At 42.7% G+C, this 24,650-nt stretch overlaps 1 protein-coding gene across 2 annotated transcripts in view; it reads right to left on the reverse strand.

The window, feature by feature from the left end:
- Positions 1-24,036, reverse strand: part of LOC139418227 (delta-sarcoglycan-like) — a 105,877-nt gene extending 81,841 nt beyond the window's left edge. Inside the window, exons 1-2 of one of the 2 annotated variants that reach the window (XR_011635287.1) lie at positions 23,670-23,899; positions 2,162-2,347 (exon numbers count right to left, since the gene is read on the reverse strand). Coding sequence is in view for 1 of the 2 variants with exons in the window: in XM_071167517.1 (XP_071023618.1) it covers positions 2,162-2,347 (186 nt within the window). In the remaining variant the exon portion in view is untranslated. Of the gene's footprint in view, positions 1-2,161; positions 2,348-23,669 lie in introns of both variants that reach the window. The other variant, XM_071167517.1, reaches the window with a different exon arrangement.
- Positions 24,037-24,650: the final 614 nt, after the last annotated feature.

Consider the following 24,650-nt stretch of genomic DNA (forward strand, 5'->3'; position numbering starts at 1 on the left):
TTGACATAATTATGAAAAATGACTGTAGCTGGTACATTGACAAAGTTGATCATAACGTTACTGTTCCCCTCCCCCCGTGTCAAACGCTTGGATTCAGGAGGCAGGCATATTATTAATTCACTTCATCAAATTTGTAATGATATGCATTTTTGAAAATTCAACATCTACTCTGTCTGAACAGCTTCCCAGGCATCTACTGCAGCAGGAATGCTGTGATATAAAATCAGCTTTCCCAAAAAAGAATGGGGGATATGCTGTAAAGTCTGTGAAGACAGACCCTGGATCTCCACTTCAACGAGGGGAAGCTGTGCGAGATATCCATCCCAGGCCTGACAAGGAGGCCATAGCTGGAGGAGTCTCCCGCTTCAATCTTTGGGGTGACTGACACCCGCTTGATTGAAGCGGTGTACATTAGTCCCCATCCTCTCCTGCTCCCCTCCCCATCAATCTCTTTTTTTACGTGACATGTCTCATTTTGTTACTTTGTATCGTTTTATTCAGGCATTCGGATGAGAGACGAGTGTCACAAATTGTACAAATTAATGGGGTCCTGCACATTGTAGGGAGGCTGGTTGCCTATATTAGGCTTATAGCAACAACAACAAAAAATGTGTCTCACAATTATTTCTCATCTTTATTTATCATGAGTGTTCATGTTGATCAATATTTCAGCTATGCTGGCCAATTGTAAATGTCTGATGAATACATATTGTCATTTACAATGCTTATGCAGAAGCACCAATACATTGTCCATGTTGTTTTCATGTACATTCCTTTATGCCTAAGTTTCTAAGGTGACTCAGGCTTTACTAATTCATGTGAAGAAGTGTATCAGTGAACTGTCTTCTCTAATTAGTTGCAAAACAATATAAATATATTTGCGTATTGCTGCTGTTTGTCTGATATTCAATAGTTCATTTTCAGTTCTGTTAACCATTTTGCAGAGAGAATGGGGTGAGGTATACTATTTAGGCTTGGAATTAATATTTAGGCTTGGAATGAATCATGGAATTAATACTTTTTTGTTTACCTTGTTACCCGGGAACGACCACAAGGGTGTTTCAAAGTGCTGTCAGTCAAGGAGAGCTCATGAATACAAGCTCCCCGCCCACATACATTAATCTTTTAAAGGGACTGTAGTTCCTTCCCTACAAGGATGATGGTAAAATCAAAGTTTTATACTGAAATTTAACTGGATCACTTTTCACCATGATATCCCACTTGCCATGACATCCCACTTGCATCTATTTGGATAAAGGTTAGAACCCTTATATAGCCACCCAGTGTCCAGCACAGATGCAGACGGACACCAGTTATCCAAATTGCTTTGGGTAACCACACCGATAGACCTCGGAGTGCAACTCAGATGAAACTCCACTGTGAAACATCAACCTGTTCTCATGGTTTATTCAGACAAGGAGGGGAGGCATGCAGCACTACAAGTATCTGACTCATCGCAGGTGCTGAGGATTACTAAGCAAAAAGCAGCCAGACACTCAAACGGCATGGCTCACAGGGCTTGAGCTACAGACTAATACAACAGATATACAGAGAATCACAGTGGAAATTAATGTCAAACTCCGCAGTCTAGAGCTAAGTACTGTATGCACGGCATTAATGTGAATGGTACACATGTATAATATACTTTAGTGTATGGCCCTGATGTCACCACTCTCCTTTGCTGATGTCACCCTATGACAATAAATGCCAACTTGCATCCTGCGCTGTCACCTCTCTCCTGTGCAGGAAGTGACAGTGTCATCGGTTCTAGACTTGTACTTTGAGGCCGTTGTACTAAACATGCCCTCAGTTGAACTCTCTCAGTGAGAGAAGAAAAGAACAGTGGGGTACTTGGAAACTAACATGCAGGGATGGAAGTAGGGGAGAAATAGAAGGAGAGACGAGGGGAGGAGAGAGACCCCTAGCTTGGAGTTAGCTAAGTGGACTAAGACCATAGCAGATCGACCACTGAGAGTGAAAATGAAGTCGCTGTACTAAAGTGCCACAGCTCGCAATTACCAGCCCGTCATTATAGTCCCCCTGTGGAGAAAAACCCTATTATTCCAGCACACTTCTAAGCAAATCAAATAATCAATGCCCCAACAGTCATAAAAATAAATCACAAATAAAAAGAGACCGGCAGGTAGGGAGTAGGACTTACTATGGTGAAATTCATGACCTTTACTATCCAGATGGTTAAAGCGAGGTTGACCAGGATCAGGATCATTAACAGGAGCACAAAGAAGTAAAGGCAACGTTTCCGCCAGCCGTAAATTCCCACTTTGTACACGTGTGGTTTCTCTGAGCTCTGGACATTGTTCCTATGAGTGCACTGTTCTTGGGTCATCTGCAAGAGAAGAAGAAGAAGAGGGTAAGTGACTTCCTGTAAATTAAGCCTATGCATTCTGAATCCAACATGCCCCAAACAGTACATTCTGGCTCTACTGTTGAAGCCGTAGTCAGCCATTGAGTTCGGACACAATGAAAGACAGTTTAGTTAGGAATCAAACTGATTCATTGTCCCATAAGCTTTCTATATATCCATTACTCCCTCTCCGCACCATTGATGTGCTGATAGTGTCCATTAATGATGATTCTAATTGTCCGCCTGTAAAGTGGGAGAAGGCACTGTTCACTTCAAGCTCCATAATAATAGCCTAATAACTCTGTGCAAAATACAATTTTACTTTCTACAGTGCTTTGAGTGGCTGGCTCCGCTGCCAAAGCCAATCGCATCTGACAACCACACAACGCTAACTGGTACAAATGACACTAGACAGCCCTCTAAAGCCAGTCAGCAAAACCAAAAATCTGATTGTACTGTTGCACTTCAGTGTTTGTATGTAGGGCATAGTAAACGGTAGGCATGTGCAGGGACACATTGTTTTGATGATGATGATGGTGATGATGTTGATGGAGAACATGACATTTACTTTGTGCATAGCTCTTATATTTCAGTCCTGAAGTTATATGAAACATAACATATAACATATGAAATAGTGTGTACCAGTGTTCTTCCATACTTTTTTTCCCCAAAAAAATGTCTCCTCAATTTTGTGGTATCCAATTGATAGTTACAGTCTTGTCCCATCGCTGCAACTCCCGTACGGATTCAGGAGAGGTGAAGGTCAAGAGCCGTGCGTCCTCTGAAACATGACTCAGACAAGCCGCACTGCTTCTTGACACAATGCCCACTTAACCCAGAAGCCAGCCACACCAATGTGTCGGAGAAAACACCGTACAACTGGTGACTGTGTCAGCGTGCATGCACCCAGCCCGCCACAGGAGTCGCTAGTGCGCAATGGGACAAGGACAGCCAGGCCGGCCAAACACTCCCCTAACCCAGACGACGCTAGGCCAATTGTACGCCGCCCCATGGGTCTTCCGGTCTCGGCCGGCTGTGACAGGGCCTGGACTCAAACCATTGCGATGCAATGCCTTAGACAACTGCGCCACTCAGGAAGCACTTGTTCTTCCATCCTTACAGGTGCTCCAGACTAAATTGGTGTGGTTCAGAACAGGACCAAATACTCTATTACCTTCCATGAAGTCTAGTTTACCACGTATTGCACCTCCAGGTTGGCATCTAGTTCTCTATTTCCAAAGTAAACATTGAGTTTAGAGCAGAACTGTGCAAAAACAGACTTAGTGCTTGATTAATTTAACAGGGGGTGTTAGTACTGGCTCAAATCAAGGCTTGCAGACTGTGGCTCACCAGATCCAGGGCCACCAGAGCATGACACAAGAGCAACACTCAACCTACACTACATCAACTAGGGGGGAGGAGGTTCCTTTCAGTCAATCTCACCAGGTAGCTGGTGATATAAAAAATGTATGTGGATACAGCTGTCAGCAACCCCAGGTGGTGTGTACACGCTGTACAGTACAGAAACAAACCGACCGAGAGAAACAGGATTCACACACAGTATTATTACTGCAAACATGACTGTTTGAGTATTAACCATAACCTTGTTGGAGGCCATTGGTAAATCGTATATCTGTGTGACCCACTGGTGGGTCATCTTACTGTACATCAGCCACAATAACCTCCTGTTGTATTATATACAGAGTTAGTCCCCTCATACATATACGTCTAGTTCACACTATAGGGACAAGCCAAGCCAAGCTTTACTGGGCTGGCTTGGTTACGCATCCACCATAGTTGCTGTAACCGTGCTGGAAAAAGGACAATGTGAAAATAAAATATCCAAGAGGTTTGGGTGGGCCTATAGTGTTAATCAGGCAAAAGAGTCAACACTGTCACCCTTGATTTCGGGATGAAAAAATGTGAGCGGATAAATCTGAGGACAAACCATGGTATTTTACACCCAAAAGGGACTGGTGCACAGAAGGAAAAACTGATGCGCCAGGAAAAATAAATGGAGGCCCACCAGAACACTGTCATTTGAAGGCTTCATCCCGCTGTCTAGCTACCGTCTAACGATAGCTAGATAGTTAGTTAGTGCCTAAAGAAAGAACAGCGGCACAAAACAAAGTCTGTTTCTGATCAAAGGCATCCCAAGCATTGTTGAATGTTGTTGGTTCTTCTCGCTTGCCAACTCACTGGGCATCTTTCCACTAGGCTCTTTTATAGACAACATGTGGTTCGGTACCAGATTCTGCCAACTTCTGTCCCAGTTCTCCATTCAGAGGCAATGCCTGTCCAAATTTGAAAATACACAAAATGTCCTCTACTGTGTCTAGTGCAAGAGGCTTCTGAATGGATCCTAACATTGTTTATGTCTACAGTAAGTTTAGGCTGGGAAGAAGCAGACTTGAGATATAATACATTTACTGTATATGCACAATTATGGGAAGAAAATATGCCATGAGCACATTTAACTAATTAACATTTTGCCATTCACAAGCAGTCCTAATCTTCACTTTCACCACACAACATTTATAAGAGCTATCTAGGCCATATTGTCTCCTTTGCCTCATTGTCTTATTACACGGACACACTGTTCCACTTTACATAATGTAGATATGCATGGCCAATTAAATCAGATTTATTTTAAAGGTCATGGCATTACAGTCAACAACCTAATGAGCGTTGAATCTGCTCCAAATATAACAAAGTGTTCTCTCAGTGATTCATAAATCATTGAGTTCCAGCTACACAATCAACAGAATGCATTAACTAACGCTTGTCTGAAGGTGAGAATAAAGCCTGTGATTGCTGTCTGCATGGCACAATGAATACTATCAGCTCAACATGCTCTGTATTTTTACTTTCTTATAAATACAGCAGGAGAGTGAGCTTTTCAAATCAAGCTTACCAACGAGCTTTATAACCCTGATTAAGGCAACTTGGCAAGGCATGTGTGTGTGTGTGGCCCTCTATGACTGTTTTTGGCTTACAATGCCCTCCAACATATATACTTGTATAAGATAAGATACCTCTGAACATCATTGTTTAATGGGTATCAGGGCCAATGTACTGAAGTCACCCACTCATCTAAATTGCTGTATTCATGTTAAAGAACAGAGGGATACATACCATTGGATTCAAAGACTCAAGTCTAACTTCATTCAAAAAGTACTGTTGCAGTAGAGGCCAAATGTATCTCTATCCATGTAGTGATTTTTACATCACCAAAGTCAACAAGCCCTACAATTACCATAATATTACTTGATTGAGGTCTCGCTGAATATCTGAGCGACCACAAGTAGGGCAGAGAAAGTCTCAGCCAAACTATTTCAATTTGCTTCAAACTGACACTACTTCAAAAATGTTGGGGAGGAATTACATGGGCTAGGGGTTGAAAGGAGCAGCACTCCGCTGTGTTTAACACATGTGGCCTCAAAGTGAGGGAGAGAGAGAGCCCTCCACATGTGTAATTAAAGACGGGATTAAGGAGAGAGACAGAGCGACTTCACTATCAGAGCTACTGAAATCAAATATCAAATCAAAACTTTAAAATAAAACAACATCCATAATGAAATGCTGAAACTGAGCAGCCCTAAGCTGGTGGACGCACTGCTTAAATTATTAAACTTAATGCTGGAAATTGGATGTTACCCTGGAATCTACAATGAAGGTCTAATAATGCCCATCTATAAAAAAGGAGACAAATTCGACACCAATAACTACAGAGGCATCTGTGTATGCAGTAATCTGGGAAAGATATTTTGCAGCATAATGAATACCAGAAGCGGCTTCCTCCCCAAACATCACACCTCAGGTCACATTTACTCCCTCCACACTCATAAATCTAAATATCAAAAGGAACACAAGAAAAGGTTTTGCCTGCTTTGTAGACTTCAATTTGGCACGATGGACTATTAAACTAACTCCTCCAAATTGATATGGGGGAAAATGTATTACACCTTGAAATCCTAATGTATGAATAACAAATGTGTAATAAAAATTGGAAGCAAAATAAGAGAATTGTTTTCCCAAAGACGTGGGGTCCAACAATATTTCTATAAATTAACTACCAAAAATGTTGGAGCAATCTGCAGCTTCAGTCCTCACCCTCCATGACACACATACGAAGTGCATTTTGTACCCTGACAACTTAATTTTGTCGTCACCCAGAGAACAAAGATTACAACAGAGCCTGTCCCTTGTAGAGCAGTACTGCCAAAGATGGGTACTAATAGTAAACTTAGAAAAAACTTCAATCTTTCAGAAGAAAGCCAGATCCCAGTGAAACCAGTACCAGTTTACCTACAGTGGAACTACACTGAAACACAGTTCCAGCTATAATTACCTGGGCCTGGAGAAAAGTTAATCAGGGGAGTTTTAGGCTGGCTGCAAAGGCCCTGAGCGAAAAAAAACTGAAGAGCATTTCATGCTATCAAATCCAGAAATACAAATATCCCAATAAATATTTGGTTAATAAGTGAGTATACACAATGGCCACAGAAAAATAAGTGTGTATACGGTATATACCTGCGTATACCCTCCACTACAACACTGCTCAGAACAGCCTCAATTTGTCAATGCATGGACTCTACAAGGTGTCTAAAGCATTCCACACGGATGCTGGCCCATGTTCACTCCAATGCTTGTCAAGTTGGCTGCTTGTCAAGTTGATGTCTACTACCATACCCCGTTCAAAGGCACTTTGTATGTGCGCCATTCACGCTGAATGGAACGCTGAATGGAACACATACACAATCCATGTCTCAATTGTCTAAAAGGCTTAAAAATCCTTCTTTAACCTGTCTCCTCCCATTCATCTACACTAATTGAAATGGATTGGATAACAGGTGATCATAGCTTAAGGGATCATAAGGGATCATAGCTTTCACCTGGTCAGTCTACTGTATGTCATGGAAAGAGCAGGTGTTCCTAATGTTCCCTTTCTCTAATCACCATTATTTATATTTTGCTGTTGTTGTTGATGATGTCACTATCTCACTTTGCTTTAGAAAGTGGCCTTGTAATTCATGCTAATAAAGCTTATCTGAATCTAAGAGAGAGAGAGAAAAACAAAGAAACCCTCCCACCGGTCAGCTTATAGTGTGTTGACAGGTCAGAGGGAATCAAGCGCATCACGCTTCTCGCCTCCCTCCCTTGGGAGAAGACAGTGATCGCAGATGCATTTGTCTCTCTCTCTCTCTCTCTCTCTCTCTCTCTCTCTCTCTCTCTCTCTCTCTCTCTCTCTCTCTCTCTCTCTCTCTCTCTCTCTCTCTCTCTCTCTCTCTCTCTCTCTCTCTCTCTCTCTCTCTCTCTCTCTCTCTCTCTCTCTCTCTCTCTCTCTCTCTCTCTCTCTCTCTCTCTCTCTCTCTCTCTCTCTCCACTATGAGAGGCTAACACCTTAATCATTATATAAGTATAATCAAAATGGCATACAGTACATGCCATCCAAATGCAGTAAATTCAAATGTAACGACACATGGAGAAATAACTACCATCAACTATCTATAAATAGCTATGGCCATCCACTCTTACAGTAAATGGTTAGCTGAAAACTTGATACTAACAGTGTCTCTTTAAGAGTAAGTGTTTTTGATACTGCTTCTGGGCTTGGAGGCTGACAGATAGAAGAGTATGTGGATCTCATAGTTTCTGTTTAGCCCCTGAATTACAAAGGGAAACACCTTGTACTGGTTCAGTACCTCTCTCCCTCACGTACGCACACACACACATAGAGATAACACACACAGGAATATACAGACAAAAACACACACAGACAATAGCACACGCATACAGGAACACACAGGCATTAACATGTGCACACACACACACACACACACTGTTGCTAGGAAATACTCCACTATTGGAGGGCCTGCAGGGGATGGGAGCAGCTAAAGGCTTTATTTAACCAGATGGCACACTAGTTCTCTCACCAACAATATGACAAAATATTAATTCGGGACAAGAGGTGCTTCCCTTTCCCAGTGTTCATGTACATAGTATTTACAATAGGTTTAGAGTCCTTGTATCTTCACCCACACATTTTCCCCATTACCTTAAGATCAACAGGGCTACTTTGAATATGAACATTTGCTGTCTATTTAATAGGGATTTTGCATATCAAATAAGAGTGTTTACAATATCAATTAAAACTTATTTTTTAATGTCCTTCTAGATGAAAATCCATGATTGAGTTAAGGATTTTTCAATAGAGAAACCACAAACACTCAGATAAAAGTATTTCATATTAGTACATCGGACTCAAAAGAACATGTCTTGGTTTGGCCACTTTCATGTAGACTTTGAGATAAAGCCAATGAATTTAATCTCTCTTGAGATCTCAACCCAATTATTACTACACTCTGCTTTCTTCTTGAGCACTTCTTGTTTTACATATTAAATGGATCCAATTCCATGTCAACCGAAAAGGTTGGGCCACAATCATAAAACAATTTCACTTTCTAAATTAGCAATTTCTTCAATAGGGTTGGATACAAGTAGCCGGTCAAGCAATTGCAAACAGTGGGGAGAACAAGTATTTGATATTTTTGTATTTCCTAATTACAAAGCATGTAGAGGTCTGTAATTTTTTATAATAGGTACACTTAAAATGTGAGACGGAATCTAAAACAAAAATCCAGAAAATCACATTGTATGATTTTTAAGTAATTAATTTGCATTTTATTGCAGGACATAAGTATTTGATCACCTACCGAACAGTAAGAATTCCGGCAATCACAGACCTGTTAGCTTTTCTTAAAGAATCCCTCCTGTTCTCCACTCATTACCTGTATTAACTGCACCTGTTTGAACTCGTTACCTGTATAAAAGACACCTGTCCACCCACTCAATTAAACAGACTCCAATCTCTCCACAATGGCCAAGACCAGAGAGCTGTAGAAGGACATCAGGGATAAAATTGTAGACCTGCACAAGGCTGGGATGGGCTACAGGACATATATGCAAGCAGCTTGGTGAGAAGGCAACAACTGTTGGCGCAATTATTAGAAAATGGAAGAAGTTCAAGATGACGGTCAATCACCCTCGGTCTGGGGCTCCATGCAAGATCTCACCTCGTGGGGCACCAATGATCATGAGGAAGGTGAGGGATCAGCCCAGAACTACACGGCAGGACCTGGTCAATGACCTGAAGAGAGCTGGGACCACAGTCTCAAAGAAAACCATTAGTAACACACTACACCGTCATGGATTAAAATCCTGCAGCGCACGCAAGGTCCCCCTGCTCAAGCCAGCGCATGTCCAGGCCCGTCTGAAGTTTGCAAATAACAATCTGGATGATCCAGAGGAGCAATGGGAGAAGGTCATGTGGTCTGATGAGACAAAAATAGAGCATTTTGGCCTAAACTCCACTCGCCGTGTTTGGAGGAAGAAGAAGGATGAGTACAACCCCAAGAACACCATCCCAACCGTAAAGCATGGAGGTGGAAACATCATTCTTTGGGGATGCTTTTCTGCAAAGGGGACAGGACGACTGCACCGTATTGAGGGGAGGATGGATGGGGCCATGTATCGCGAGATCTTGGCCAACAACCTCCTTCCCTCAGTAAGAGCATTGAAGATGGGTCGTGGCTGGGTCTTCCAGCATGACAACGACCCGAAACACACAGCCAGGGCAACTAAGGAGTGGCTCTGTAAGAAGCATCTCAAGGTTCTGGAGTGCTCTAGCCAGTCTCTAGACCTGAACCCAATAGAAAATCTTTAGAGGGAGCTGAAAGTCCGTATTGTCCAGCGACAGCCCCAAAACCTGAAGGATCTGGAGAAGGTCTGTATGGAGGAGTGGGCCAAAATCCCTGCTGCAGTGTGTGCAAACCTGGTCAAGAACTACAGGAAACGTATGATCTCTGTAATTGCAAACAAAGGTTTTTGTACCAAATATTAAGTTCTGCTTTTCTGATGTATCAAATACTTATGTCATGCAATAAAATGCAAATTAATTACTTAAAAATCATACAATGTGATTTTTTGGATTTTTGTTTTAGATTCCGTCTCTCACAGTAGAAGTGTACCTATGATAAAAATGAAAGACCTCTACATGCTTTGTAAGTAGGGAAACCTGCAAAATCGTCAGTGTATCAAATACTTGTTCTCCCCACTGTATATGAGACAAAAACTTAATCCCAATGCTTTTCAGGAGCACTCTGACTCACAAACCTGAAACATTTTCCTAAGAGGGTTGAAAAAATATATACTTTCATCCAGGTCGGCTGTTATATCTCAAGAATATACAGATTGTGGTACAGTCTGCATGGTCAGGTCAGGCGTTGTATATATTACAGACTGTTATTACACTTTGAGAAATGTCACAGTGCAATATATTCTCAGGCTAATGGTACGTCTTGTGGAACATGAAACCGTTATTTGATCAGGGCATGGTGGTTTTCCCTCTACCTTATCCTTCACCTACAGCTCTTCAGTATGCACAGTAACATCCTCCACTGGAGACAGTTTCTATACAGTAATACCATTACCTTTAGTACCAATCAGTCATTCTACTCTCTAACAGGACTTTGCAGAATAAATTAGACACAGAGAGAGAAGCCAGAGGTGACCCTGTTTGCCCCATACTCACGGAGGAACTGACAGGCCAGGAGAGGGACCGAGAAAGGCCATAGACAACACATGCAACTCTACCTAGTATCTATACACTTACAGAGAGAAACACCTCTGGCAGCTTTGGTGTTATATGAGGAAAAGGACTGTACTCGACCTCAAGTGATCTGAATGAGACTCAATAGTATTTTGCACTGCTTTGAAGACAGAACAGCAGTCAGTAAAACTGTGCATGGATTTTTAAAATGACAAAATTGAGCCTGTGCAGGGAGGACTATTTAAAAGGCATGAGGTGACTAGCTGTAGTTAGAGAATAAAGGAAGTAATATTGAAGGAAGTGATCAATATGACACAATTAATGCCTTCATCATAAAACCTTCACATTTAATTTGTTGGTGCCCATGCCAAGAGGGGTGAATGACTCTTCAGGACAATTGCTTTTGACTGCTGCTCCCCAATTATCTTTTGCAGTGAGTTTGTGCGCCCTAATGAAGCCCTAATGATCTGGGGAGAGAACCGAAAAAATCCTCCATGCAACCATGGAGGAGATGCTCACAGAATTTCAAGCCAGGACGTCATGTAAAAATCTTCCCAGCGTGAAACAGTTGATAAATTGTTCTGATTGTGTTGTGATTGTGACGTCATGTTGTAAACATTTTCACAGCTTGAAAATGTTCCCAGTCAATAATTGCACGCACGTACGTGTGGATAGCTGAGCTCGTGCAGATGTTTCTCTCACACCCCCTCAAACTTGATTTAGCTAGCTAACTGGCATAATTAGCTGTAAACTGGTCGAAATGGTTTGTTCTCAGAGGTGTGCAGATTTAACTTGTTTGTATAGCTAGCTAGCTAACTAACTAACCAACTAACAAACAAATCATTTATATGCACTGTCAGTCGAAAACATAGCGCCCAAGTCTTAGCAATCGCAAAACATCTCTACGCACATCAACCCTCAGAATTTTGAAGCGCGAGTCCAGGTATTTATAAGTTGACCTCATGCCTCAACAAGCTTCTGTTGGTCAGAGTCAACAGTCCTGGCCACCATTGATTGGCAGATGTGTGAAGCATATGAGCGTGCCCACAGAACAGTTTTTCGAGGTTGAGGGAGGGTGAGAGAGAGTTTTCAGCTATACCTTTCGTGGCTGAGATTGAATGACACTACACCGGCTCTGACACTTGTCTTATGTGGCAGGACTTGCAAAATATTACAGACTACAAAGGGAAGCACAGCCGCGAGCTGCCCAGTGACACGAGCCTACCAGGCGAGCTAAATCACTTCTATGCTCGCATCGAGGCAAGCAACAGTGAGGCATGCATGTGAGCATCAGCTGTTCCGGACGACTGTGTGATCATGCTCTCCGTAGACGACGTAAGACCTTTAAATAGGTCAACATACACAAGGCTGCGGGGCCAGACGGATTACCAGGACGTGTGCTCCGGTTATGTGCTGACCAACTGGTAGGTGTCTTCTTATGTGCTGACCAACATGTCTCTGATTGAGTCTGTAATACCAAAATGTTTCAAGGAGACCACCATAATTCCTGTGCCCAAGAACACAAAGGCAACCTGCCTAAATGACTACAGACCCACGTCATGTTCGTAGCCATGAAGTGCTTTGAAAGGTTGGTAATGGCTTACATCAACACCATTATCCCAGAAACCCTAGACCCACTTCAATTTGCATACCACCCAAACAGATCCACAGATGATGCAATCTCTATTGCACTCAACACTGCCCTTTCCCACCTGGACAAAAGGAACACTTATGTGAGAATGCTATTCATTGACTACAGCTCAGCGTTCAACACCATAGTACAGTGTTTAACACCATAGTACCCTCAAAGCTCATCACTAAGCTAAGGATCCTGGGACTAAACACTTCCCTCTGCAACTGGATCCTGTACTTCCTGACGGGCCACCCCCAGGTGGTGAGGGTAGGTAGCAACATATGTGCCACTCTGATCCTCAACACTGGAGCTCCCCAGGGGTGCATGCTCAGTCCCCTCCTGTACTCCCTGTTCACCCACGCCTGCATGGCCTGGTACGACTCCAACACCATCATTAAGTTTGCAGACGACACAACCGTGGTAGGCCTGAACACCGACAACGACGAGACAGCCTATAGGGAGGAGGTCAGAGACCTGGCCGGGTGGTGCCAGAATAACAACCTATACCTCAATGTAACCAAGACAAAGGAGATGATTGTGGACTACAGGAAAAGGAGGACCGAGCACCCCCCCATTCTCATCAATGGCCTGTAGTGGAACAGGTAAGGAGCTTCAAGTTCCTTGGTGTCCACATCACCAACAAACTAGAATGGTCCGAACACCAAGACAGTTGTGAAGAGGGCATGACAAAGCCTATTCCCCCTCAGGATACAAAACATATTTGGCATGGGTCCCCAGATCCTCAAAAGGTTCTACAGCTGCAACATTGAGAGCACTGGTTCCATCACTGCCTGGTATGGCAATTGCTCAGCCTCTGACCGCAGGGCACTACAGAGGGTAGTGCGTACAGCCCAGTACATCACTAGGGTTAAGCTGCCTGCCATCCAGGACCTCTACACCAGGCAGTGTCAGAGGAAGGCCCTAAAAATTGGTTAGAACCAAAAATCAGACCAAAGGACAGATTTCCACCGGTCTAATATCCAGTGCGCGTGTTTCTTCGCCCTAACAAGTCTCTTCTTCTTGTTGGTGTCCTTTCGTACTGGTTTCCTTGCAGTAATTTGACCATGAAGGCCTGATTCATGCTGTCTCCTCTGAACAGTTAATGTTGAGATATGTCTGTTACTTGAACTCTGTGAAGCATTTATTTGGGCTGCAATCTGAGGTGCAGTTAACTCTTATAAACTTATCCTCTACAGCAGAGGTAACTCTGGGTCTCCCTTTCCTGTGGCGGTCCACATGAGAACCAGTTTCATCATAGTGCTTGATGGTTTTTGTGACTGCTCTAATATGGACTTGGTCTTTTACCAAATAGGGCTATCTTCTCTATACCACCCCTACCTTGTCACAACACAACGGATTGGCTCAAACACGTGAAAAAGTTCCACAAATTCAGTTTTAGCAAAGCACACCTGTTAATTGAAATACATTCTAGGTGACTACCCCTTGAAGCTGGGAAGGCAGGTAGCCTAGTGGTTAGAACATTGGGCCAGTAATCAAAATGTTGCTAGATCGAATCCCTGATCTGACAAGGTAAAAGTCTCTCCTTCTGCCCCTGAACAAGGCAGTTAACCTCTCTAGGGTACGTGGGATGCTAGCGTCCCACCTCGTCAACAGCCAGTGAAACTGCAGGGCGCAGAATTCAAAACAGAAATCCCATAATTAAAATTCCTCCATCATACATGTGTTTTACACCATTTTAAAGATACACCTATTGTAAATCCAGCCACAGTGTCCGATTTCAAAAAGGCTTTACGACAAAAGTAAACCAAACCAAACGATTATGTTAGGTCAGAGCCAAGTTACAGAAAAACACAGCCATTTTTCCAGCCAAGGAGAGGAGTCACAAAAATTTGAAATATTGATCAAATTAATCACTAACCTTTGATGATCTTCATCAGATGACACTCATAGGAATTAATTTTACACAATACATTTATGTTTTGTACGGTAAAGTTCATGTTTATTTCCAAAAATCTGAGTTTACATTGGCGCGTTATGTTCAGTAGTTCCAAAACATCCGGTGATTTTGCAGAGAGCCACATCAATATACAGAAATACTCATAATAAACATTGCTAAAAGATGTTATGCATGGAATTTTAGATCCACTTCTCGCTGTGTCAGATTTCAAAAAAGCTTTACGGAAAAAGCACACCATGCAATAATCTGAGTACGGCGCTCAGACACCAAAACAACCCATGTTGTGTAGTCAACAGAAGTCAGAAATAGCATTATAAATATTCACTTACCTTTGATGATCTTCATCAGAATGCACTCCCATCAGAATGCACTCATATCCATCATTTACAGTGCCTTGCAAAAGTATTCGGCCCTCTTGAACTTTGCGACCTTTTGCCACATTTCAGGCTTCAAACATAAAGATATAAAACTGTATTTTTTTTAATAACAAACTTATATGCCATCTGTAAATACGAATACATTTTTAAATTACAAGCCCTGTTGGTTAAGCCACAGAAAAAGTGAGCAACCTTCCCACTAGCTATGATTAGCTGGGCATGCCGAGAGAGGAGTTCGGATTGGCCTGCCATAGAAGCTCATCAGTCTGTGTTGGTAATCCTGTCGAACTCAACTTGAATTTTTTTTTTTTTGTAGTGGAGCTGCGTAAGCGTTGCTCTCCACTTTCTGGAGGACCAAGTTTTGAAATCAGTGGAATTAGAGTATGATAGCTAAAGAGATGGTGAAAACACCTGTCTCCGGATTACATCTTCAAACTAAGGGCATGGCATTCCTGACAGGGAGACGCGTGCATGCATGATGATGTATACAGGTAAGATAGTCTAGTGTTAGCTAGCTACATTTTCAGATATTACACGATTTCTAATTATGACAGAAAGTGGTTTCATTTCAAGCTAAAGTGTACTGTTAGCTATCTAGCTAACAATAGCTGGCTGGCTCCCTAGCTAAAGTTATTATTAATTTCCCAGAGCCGTTTGATGTTCTAGATAGAGCCTAATGTTAGCTAGCTAACATTGATCATGATTTGGTTAGCTCCCAGCACTGTGTCATTGTTGGCACTGTTCATTTTTGTTTAACTAGCTAACATTGGCTGGCTGGCTCGTTAGCTAACGTTATGTGACGTGTGTACAACACACGTTGAATATGGCCAGTGTCAGTAAACGTCTGCAAAAAAGCGTAATGAAATTGTTGCCAGCAGAGATGGTTAGGCTGTTTTCACAAAACACCGGCCAGAGCGTCAAGTGTGCACTTTCAGAGTGAAACGAGATGGGTAGCGCTAAAGCTTAGGGTGAGGGTGTGAACGATAGATAGCAAAATATTCAAAGGCGATTTTCTCAAAAGTGAGTTTACACGTTGATCAACTTTCAAAGCAGAATTACTTTCCCGTTGTTCCTCAAATGCAGTGTATGATATACCATTTTGTAGCTCTGAGTCCATTTATCTAATGTAAAAAACACCATTTCAAATTTTGCTACATAAGACCAAATCCAGGTGGAAAGTCACAATTAGTGTATGAATTGATAGCTCACCTTTCTGTTGTACAGTATATCTATTCTGTAATAGGGTATATTGTAACCATGTGTTCAAGCTAATAAAATCACGCAATACGCAATACAATGAAATGTCAACTCGCAGTAAAGCTCTCCCTTACATTAGGCTATATCCTACAAATATCTATACCATGTAATCGTAGACCTATTAGGCTATAGGCCTACTGCAAATTATTGTTGTTTGTCCCTGAACTGTCCGAATGCGCCGAGCTATCCTTCAGCTATCCTGCAGCACCACAAGTTGGTTCATATTCTTTAACAAAATTGAGCGATCCTGGTGCTGTCTTTTCAGCACTACGAAGGGCGCACCAATCGCTTAAAATGACATGAAATTAGGCAAGTGGAAGGGGGGAAAAATAAGAAACTTCTCAGTCGGCCCTGGAGGCCTTATGTAAAAACGTTTTCACAAGGGCTATTAGCAGGACAATAGACACGATGTGGTCCCAAAAACATCTCTCTGACATAGGGTCCAGCATATCTCTTGATGATGATCGGACTCGAGCCGACACGGGCTGCTTTCAATAATTAACTTTTCATTATTTATTTATTTTTCCATATTTTCTCGTTATGTAGCCTACAGTAGCCTACAGTGATGCCTCTTACACATACAAGAGGCATCACTACAGTCCCTGGTTCGAAACCAGGCTATATCACATTCGCCGTGATTGGGAGTCCCATAGGGCGGCCACAATTGGCCCAGCGCCATCTGGGTTTTGCCAGGGTAGGCCGTCATTGTAAATAAGAATTTGTTCTTAACCGACTTGCCTAGTTAAATAAAGGTTACATAATGTCATGTGCTTTGTTAAGTAAATTGTTTTGTAAATATGAATTCACATTTGTGCTGCCACTAAATAAACAATGAATTATTTAAGTCAATATTTTTATTATTAAAATATTTTTTATGATGGAGGGAGGGTGGATAGAGAGTTAAAATGTTTTACCCCAAAGGGTACTTCAAGGGAACCTTTATAAGGGGTGCTTTGAATAACCTTCATCAAGGGATCTTCAAAGAACATATAGTGGTTCCCCCACAGTTTCAATTTGAAGAGCACCTAAAGGATACTCCAGGAACCTTTTCTTTTTAGAGTGTAGGAGTAACTGTTAGCTGGCTTTTCAAAGCCGAGCATTCAGAGGTCAAGACAGCAGGTGTGTGTGTGTGTGAGAGAGAGAGAAAATATCAAAACACACACAGTAACGTGTGTTAATGAGTTCCGAGAGCTGATCTGTTATCCAACAATTAGGTTTATAGCCCGGCTACTGTGTGAAAATGCTCCCCAACAAGCAATAGTCTACCCATGCGTGGTCAACTATTTCAGCACCGTTTCGCACTGCTCTGAGACAAGAAAGACTACTTAATAAACATATACATTTTAAAACAGTTATTTTTATTAACCCTGCATTGTAATTGTATAAAAGCCCCTTAGATATTAATTTAGAATCCTCTAAATTTAATTAGATCTATTACTGTACAAGGAAATTTTATTAATCTGCCAGTATTTCCATTTTGAGAATCCGGTAAAGAAATGTGTATGTAGAGGGGTAACTTTCTTCACTATTTCTCTTACCAATTTGTACAATTGTGTGATTAGCCTACCAGTTGGTGTAACTGTAATGTTAATTCTCTTGAGAGGAATTTTTCTCTTCACTATCACAGTATTAAAAACTTTCAAATGCATTCATGAATTAAATCGCTTTAGCCGACGTATGTTGACCCCTCATCTCCATTTCGCCTGGGTTGCACCCGACCAGCTCCATTCCCCCCGTTAGGCATGGCCACATGGTGCACCCCTTTTCCCGGTTAGGTACGGCCACATGGTTCACCCCCAATATCAAGGTGCACGTGGGTTTATGTATGTAATGAATATGAATTCGGAAGGCAGAAATTATTAAATATTTAAAGCATTAGAGTTTTAAGAATTGTGTGTGTTCAATTATTTGTGACATTGTGGCATTTAAAGCATATTGAAGTTAGAAGCAATAGGATTTGAAGCACTAGCCTACCCGTGTGTGGTCAACTATTTCAGCACCGTTTCGCGCTGCTCTGAGACAAGCATGGGGACTGGTCTTGATAAATCAATGAGATTTTTATTTTTACTGAATCTACAATCTAGTTAGACTACAATTAGGGTGTGGAAATGTTAGGATTATTTGCTCTTATTATTGTAGCCTGCTCCCAACTGGTCACTTTGTACAGCGCCATATTTTCCTATCAGAAACCCTGAAGGTTTTGTTTTTCTTGGAATAGAAACACCATAATATTCATAAAATGAATTAAGCTACATTTCTCAATCCCATATACTATGTTCTTACAAAAAAGGTTTTACATTCTCTAGTACAGCCAATATTGAAGACTGTCAAATGCTTCTCAAAGATGCCTTCTGGTGTTCAAACTATTACTAACTAGCATTAATGGCTGACAATTAACCTCTCTAGGGTAGGGGGCAGCATTCGGTATTTTAGATGAAAAGCACCCAAATTAAACGGCCTGCTACTCGGGCCCAGAAGATATGATATGCATATAACTGGTAGATTTGGATAGGAAACACTCTAAAGTTTCCAAAACTGTTAAAATAGTTTCTGTGAGTATAACAGAACTGATTTAGCAGGCAAAAGCCTGAGAGAAATCCATTCAGGAAGTAGTTTTTTTTTATTCTATTCAATGCCATTACAGCATCCATTGACTTAGGACTCCATTTGTAGTTCATATAGTTCCACTAGATGTCAACAGTCTTTAGAAATCGTTTCAGGCTTGTATTCTTATAAATGAGGGAGTAAGACCAGTCTGAACGTTTGGACCCTAACGTCTCGCAGACTTTTTTCAGGCGCATGTGCATTTCTTGTTTACCTTTTATATTGACAACGTTATTGTCCGGTTGAAATATTATAGATCATTTAGGCTAAAAAAACAACCTGAGGATTGAATATAAAAATCGTTTGACATGTTTCTATGAACTTTACGGATACAATTTGGATTTTTTGTCTGATTGTTTTGACTGAGTTTGAGCCTGTGGATTACTGAAGAAAACGCACTAACTAAACGGAGGTTTTTGGATATAAAGAGACTTTATCGAACAAAAGGAACATTTATTGAGTAAATTAATGTCTTCTGATTGCCACCATATGAAGATCATCAAAGGTAAGGGATTCATTTGATCTCTATTTCTGAGTTTTGTAACGCTTCTGCTTGGCTGGTTACTGTTTGTAATAATTTGTCAACTGGGCTATGTTCTGGGCTAGGTATGTTCTGGGCTAGGTATGCTTTCGCCGAAAAGCATTTTATAAATATGACACTGTGGTTGGTTTAACAAGAAGTTAATCTTTAAACCTATGTAAAATATGTTTTGTTTTCTGAATTTTTATAATGAGCATTTCTGTAATTGAATTTGGCGCTCTGCAACCTCACTGGATGTTGGCCAGATGGGGCGCTAGCATCCCACATACCATAGAGAGGTTAAATAACGTGCCATAGAATTCTGCGGTAGCTCGCAAGGTGTGCTGCAGTATGACACAACTTTTACAGGAAAAACTACTGTAAGCTGCTCCAACTGCATCAAGACTCCTGTAGTGTGGCAGACTGAGCGGTAGATTTCCGCATGTTGGCGGCTGAGAGTGCCTGCAACCCAGAAGCCCAGTTTGATACGTTCCTTCATGGATTATCAGAGAGCTGCCCATGGACCTTGAATCCCTCATAGCCTTGACCATCCGGAAAGATGTATCACTTAAGATCCCTCGGAAATTACAATGGGCTGTCGACTCACCTCCTCTGAAGCCCATTCAACTGGACAGGGCTAGATTGTTTCCACCAAGAGATGTTTGTTTTGTGGCGCAACGGGACATTTGTTATCTACCTGCCCATTAAAAGACCTGCTCATCAGTTGTTACGAGTACACTGGTGAGTTTCCAATCTCTCACTACTCGTAACTCCCTCTATGCTACCCTGTTGTGGGGAGACCAGTCCATCCGACTGCTCATTGACTCTAGCGCCGACGAAAGCTTTATGGACACTACCCTGGTGTCAGAGCTGGGTATCGCCACTCAACTTCTTTCCAACCCGATGGATATCAGAGTGCCAGATGGGAGCTCTATTGGCAGAGTCACTGACAATATGGTTCCTATCAACCTGCGAATGTCAGGCAACCACAGTGAGCCTATGCAGTTTCTGCTCCTGGAGTCTCCTCATGTACCCAAAGTTTTGAGATGTTCATGGCTCCAGAGGCATAACCCCCTTATCGATGGAGCTACGGGTTCCATCATGGGTTGGAGTCCATTTTGCTATGCACATTGTCTGCAGTCGACGCAGACAATAACTCATCCACGCTGCAGCAACGCTTGAGTAAAGCTTCGGATCTGTCATGCCCTGGCCATAGAGAGGCTTTTATTCTCTATTTTGGGTAGGCCAGGGTGTGACTAGGGTGGGCATTCTAGTTTCTTAATTTCTATGTTTTCTGTTTCTATGTTTTGGCCGGGTATGGTTCTCAATCAGGGACAGCTGTCTATCGTTGTCTCTGATTGGGAATCATACTTAGGCAGCCTTTTTTCCTTTGTATTTTGTGGGTAGTTATCTTTGTTAGTGGCACTATAGCCCTAGTAAGCTTCACGGTCGTTTCTTCAACCATTCCCTGTTCCTCACCACCCATGGTTCCATATATCCTTGGACTTTATCACAAGTCTCCCTGTTTCAGATGGCAACACCACCATCCTTACGGCGGTGGATAGGTTTTTCAAAGGCGCCCATTTTATGCACATTCTTAAGTTGCCCTCAGCTAAGGAGACGGCCCAGCTCATGGTGCAGCACATCTTCCGGATCCATTGACTTCCGGTCAACATGGTCCGATCGTGGTCCTCAGTTTTCATTCCGGTTCTGGAAGGCGTTCTGCACCCTCATTGGGTCATCGGCCAGCCTGTCCTCTAGTTTTCATCCCCAGTCTAGCAGTCAGTCGGAGCGAGCCAATCAGGACCTGGAGACGACTCTTTGTTGCCTCGTCTCCACCAATCGCACCGCCTGGAGCCAGCAACTCGTGTGGGTGGAATATGCCTGGAAAACCCTTCCATGTTCTGGTACTGGTCTCTTGCCTTTTGAGTGTTCCTTGGGATATCAGCCCTCACTCTTCCCAGAACAAGAGGAAGAGGTCAGCATACCTTCTGCCCAGATGTTCGTATTTCGCTGTCACAATATCTGGAAGAGAGCAGGGACCATTCTTCTCAAGACCATCTCCAGGTACTTCTGCAGCTGGCCTTCTGTTGTCTCGCACGCTCCATATACATCCCACTTTCCATGTATCTAGAATTAAACCCCTATCTCACAGCCCTTTATGTCCTGATTCCAGGCAGTGTATTCCAGTACCTGGTTGACTGGGAGGGTATTGGCCCGGAGTTGGGTCCCCACCATTAATATCCCGGACCGAGCCCTCGTTGTGAACTTCCGCCGTCTACACCCCAGTCAACCAGGTCTGTCCCAGGGTAGGATGCCAGATGTCACACCCTGATCTGTTTCACCTGTCTTGTGATTGTCTCCAACCCCCACCAGGTGTCTCCCATTACCTTGTGTATTTGGACCTGCGTTTTCTGCTTGCCTGTTGCCAGTTCGTCTTGTCCCATCTAGTCCTACCAGAGTGTTACCGTGTTGTCCTTCATAGACTTCCAGTTCTGACCTTTCTGCCTGTCCCTGATCCTGCACCTGCCTGACTCTGATTTGGAATACGACTCTTTTCCTGCTTTGACCTACCGATTGCCTGCCCATTGTACTGTAATAAACTCTGAGACTCGTACTAACTGCCTCCTGTGTCTGCGTCTGGGTCTCAGCCTGAGCCGTGATAATAAGCTATAATGCTAGGCTATTCAATTGGCTACATCTGTTGGTACAATTCATTTTTACATTTTTGCTCCCTAACCTAAAAACAAAATACACCACTGATCAAGTGGCTCCTATTCAAAAGCCTAATCCGTACATTATTACTCTGCATCTCTCCTCTCCCTCTCAATCTCTCTCTCACTTTTCCCTCTCTCTCCTCTCCCTCTCAGTCTCTCTATCTTTTCTCATCTCTCTCTCTCGCACTCTGGTTTCCAGTGAGCAGAGAACATCACTGCACAGTCGAGCTAGATTTTAAGCAGATGAGAACGAGCTCTCCTTTTGAAGTGTGTCTGTGTTATATACTGAGCCTTGGCATAGATCCTTGTGAGAAAAACTCAGACATTTTCAGTAAACTCCGTCTCTAGGGCAGACTGGAAAGGAGCTGTTGAATCTCATAGGCCTTCCTTTCACATCTGATGCAGAGGAATGGACACCTTCTATTTGGCTTGTTTGCTCACAGAAATGCAGGAATGCACAGTAAAATGCACAATAGAGTTTGCAATGAACAGCTGAGACTGCACATTAAGGAAATACTGTGCATGTGTGAATGTACATACAGTACATACAATACATGCCAGTACTGTACATGTGAGAGACAAAAATGGGTGTTCACATGTGTATGGATGTTCAAAGAGTGATATATTGTGAGAGTGTGTCCAGTAGGAATATGTGGGTGATTTTATTCAATGGCTTTATACAGAATGAATAACAGTAATGTCCCCATCTCTGTCATCTCAGTTTACTGTGTTTTTCTCTCTCTGAGAAAATATATACATATCCTGCCTCCTCTTGGATTCCTAACACCGGCCCCTCTGCTTATGACTCACGAGGTCACAGGAAATATCAACAACGCGAATAAACACTTAACACCTGCTTGGATCCTTAACACCTGCTTGGATCCTTACTGCTATATCAGGGTTTAGTACTGTCCCCATGGACACACAGCAGCTGTTGTTCACAACACTATTTTGGGAAGAGTTTTGCCAAAGACCACCCCTCCTAACCCTGCCAATACACATAGGCTATACATAGACATACCAGTAGCCACAACCCCCCCTACCCTTCTGAAACTAGTGAATATAAAGCATGCAGCCCCTCTCAATAGGCCCCCAGAACAGTAAGGCTGCTGCTGTCTGAACTCTTTCCACAGTAAGTGCGTTGTTACTTATTTATAGCAACACGTATCCCAGAGGGGCAAAGTAATTGAAACCAAATGTGATGCCGACAGGACTGATATGGGGAAGTGGGCCGGTCAGCCCCAGCGTTCACTCGCTAGCAGCCCCGAGGGTTACAGATCAACACCCTTGGAAATCTTTTTTGCAATTCATTTTTATTAAATAGTTGTGGCTTTCCACCTTCGTAACTTCTCCTGGCAATACATTAATTTCCAGCCTCAGTCCAGAGGTCTCCGTAAACAGCGGTTCTAAAATATACTTTTGTGAACGTCGGGAAAAACCTGAAGCAAATAACAGAGCTACTGAGACTAAACTAAAAATACTATTTTCAAAAGATAAAGGCAAAATGTCTTTAGTTTCTTCAGAACAATGAGGCAATAGTGTTTTAAGTAAAGAACAGGCTTCTTTCTCCATGCATACTCCCCCTCCCACCAGTCAACAGTTATGAGTAGGAAACTTAAATGTCCCCCTAAAACAAAGGACAGGAACTGAGCGAAAACTTAACTTACCTCTCCCTCTGTCTTGCTCTCCTTCTCCTTTATCTCTCTCTCTTTCTCTCTCAGGGCTCTCAGTGAGTTCTCACTAAGTCAGGGAGTGTCAGGCAGATAAAAGGAGATTGAGCTCCTCTTAAAAAGTTGCATGAGGCCTCCTCTGACAGACTCCAGGCAGCCCCCTTGTCAGCTTTTCCAATAACACACTCCCCGGCCAAGTCCCTGCCCAATTCGTGAGGTATATCCTGGACACTACTGCGCACTCTGTTATCCCAGCCATCTCATTGGAGGCTCTTTTTACGCCTGCTATGTTAGGTTAAGTTGGAGGCTACTCTACTCCGCTCTGCTGTGCTACTGGTGGGGACTGGAGATTCTGCCCCACACTGGCTTCTAGTGCTGAGTTACAGCCTTCTGGTCACCAGCCAGATTTAGAAGCCCAGACACATGTGGGAAGTTACAGGCAGGGCTGTCTGACGATGTGTGTGTGTGTGTGTGTGTGTGTGTGTGTGTGTGTGTGTGTGTGTGTGTGTGTGTGTGTGTGTGTGTGTGTGTGTGTGTGTGCGTGTGCGTGGGTGGGTGCGTGTATGGGTGTGTTTGTATGTATGTGTTGCATGTGTCTTTTGGAGGGTGGGAGGGGGTATGGGGGGGTATCTCTGAAAGAAAAGAAGGACTGTAAAAATAGAAGGAAAAAAACATTCCCCTCCTCCACTTAATATGCTGTGGCCTGCCAGTCCATCCAGCAAGGGAGGAAATAACCACAAAGGTTCTCCTACACAGCACTTTCTTTTACTCCCCCTCCCAGCCACAGCGTGGTCAGAGCTGATGAATAATAGTAATCATTGTTTAACAGGCACGGCCCATCCAGCATCTTAATAAGTGGTCAGTGAAGACAGCCCAGAGACACCAGGGAACGTATGGTGTTGTTGTTGGTGGTGGTGTGGAGCTTCAGCTGCTTGGGTTCATGATTTTTTTATCGATAAAGGGAAATCCCTAAAAAGC

This window comes from Oncorhynchus clarkii, chromosome 10, assembly GCF_045791955.1.
Source record: "Oncorhynchus clarkii lewisi isolate Uvic-CL-2024 chromosome 10, UVic_Ocla_1.0, whole genome shotgun sequence".
In the NCBI taxonomy this organism is placed as follows: Eukaryota; Metazoa; Chordata; class Actinopteri; order Salmoniformes; family Salmonidae; genus Oncorhynchus; species Oncorhynchus clarkii.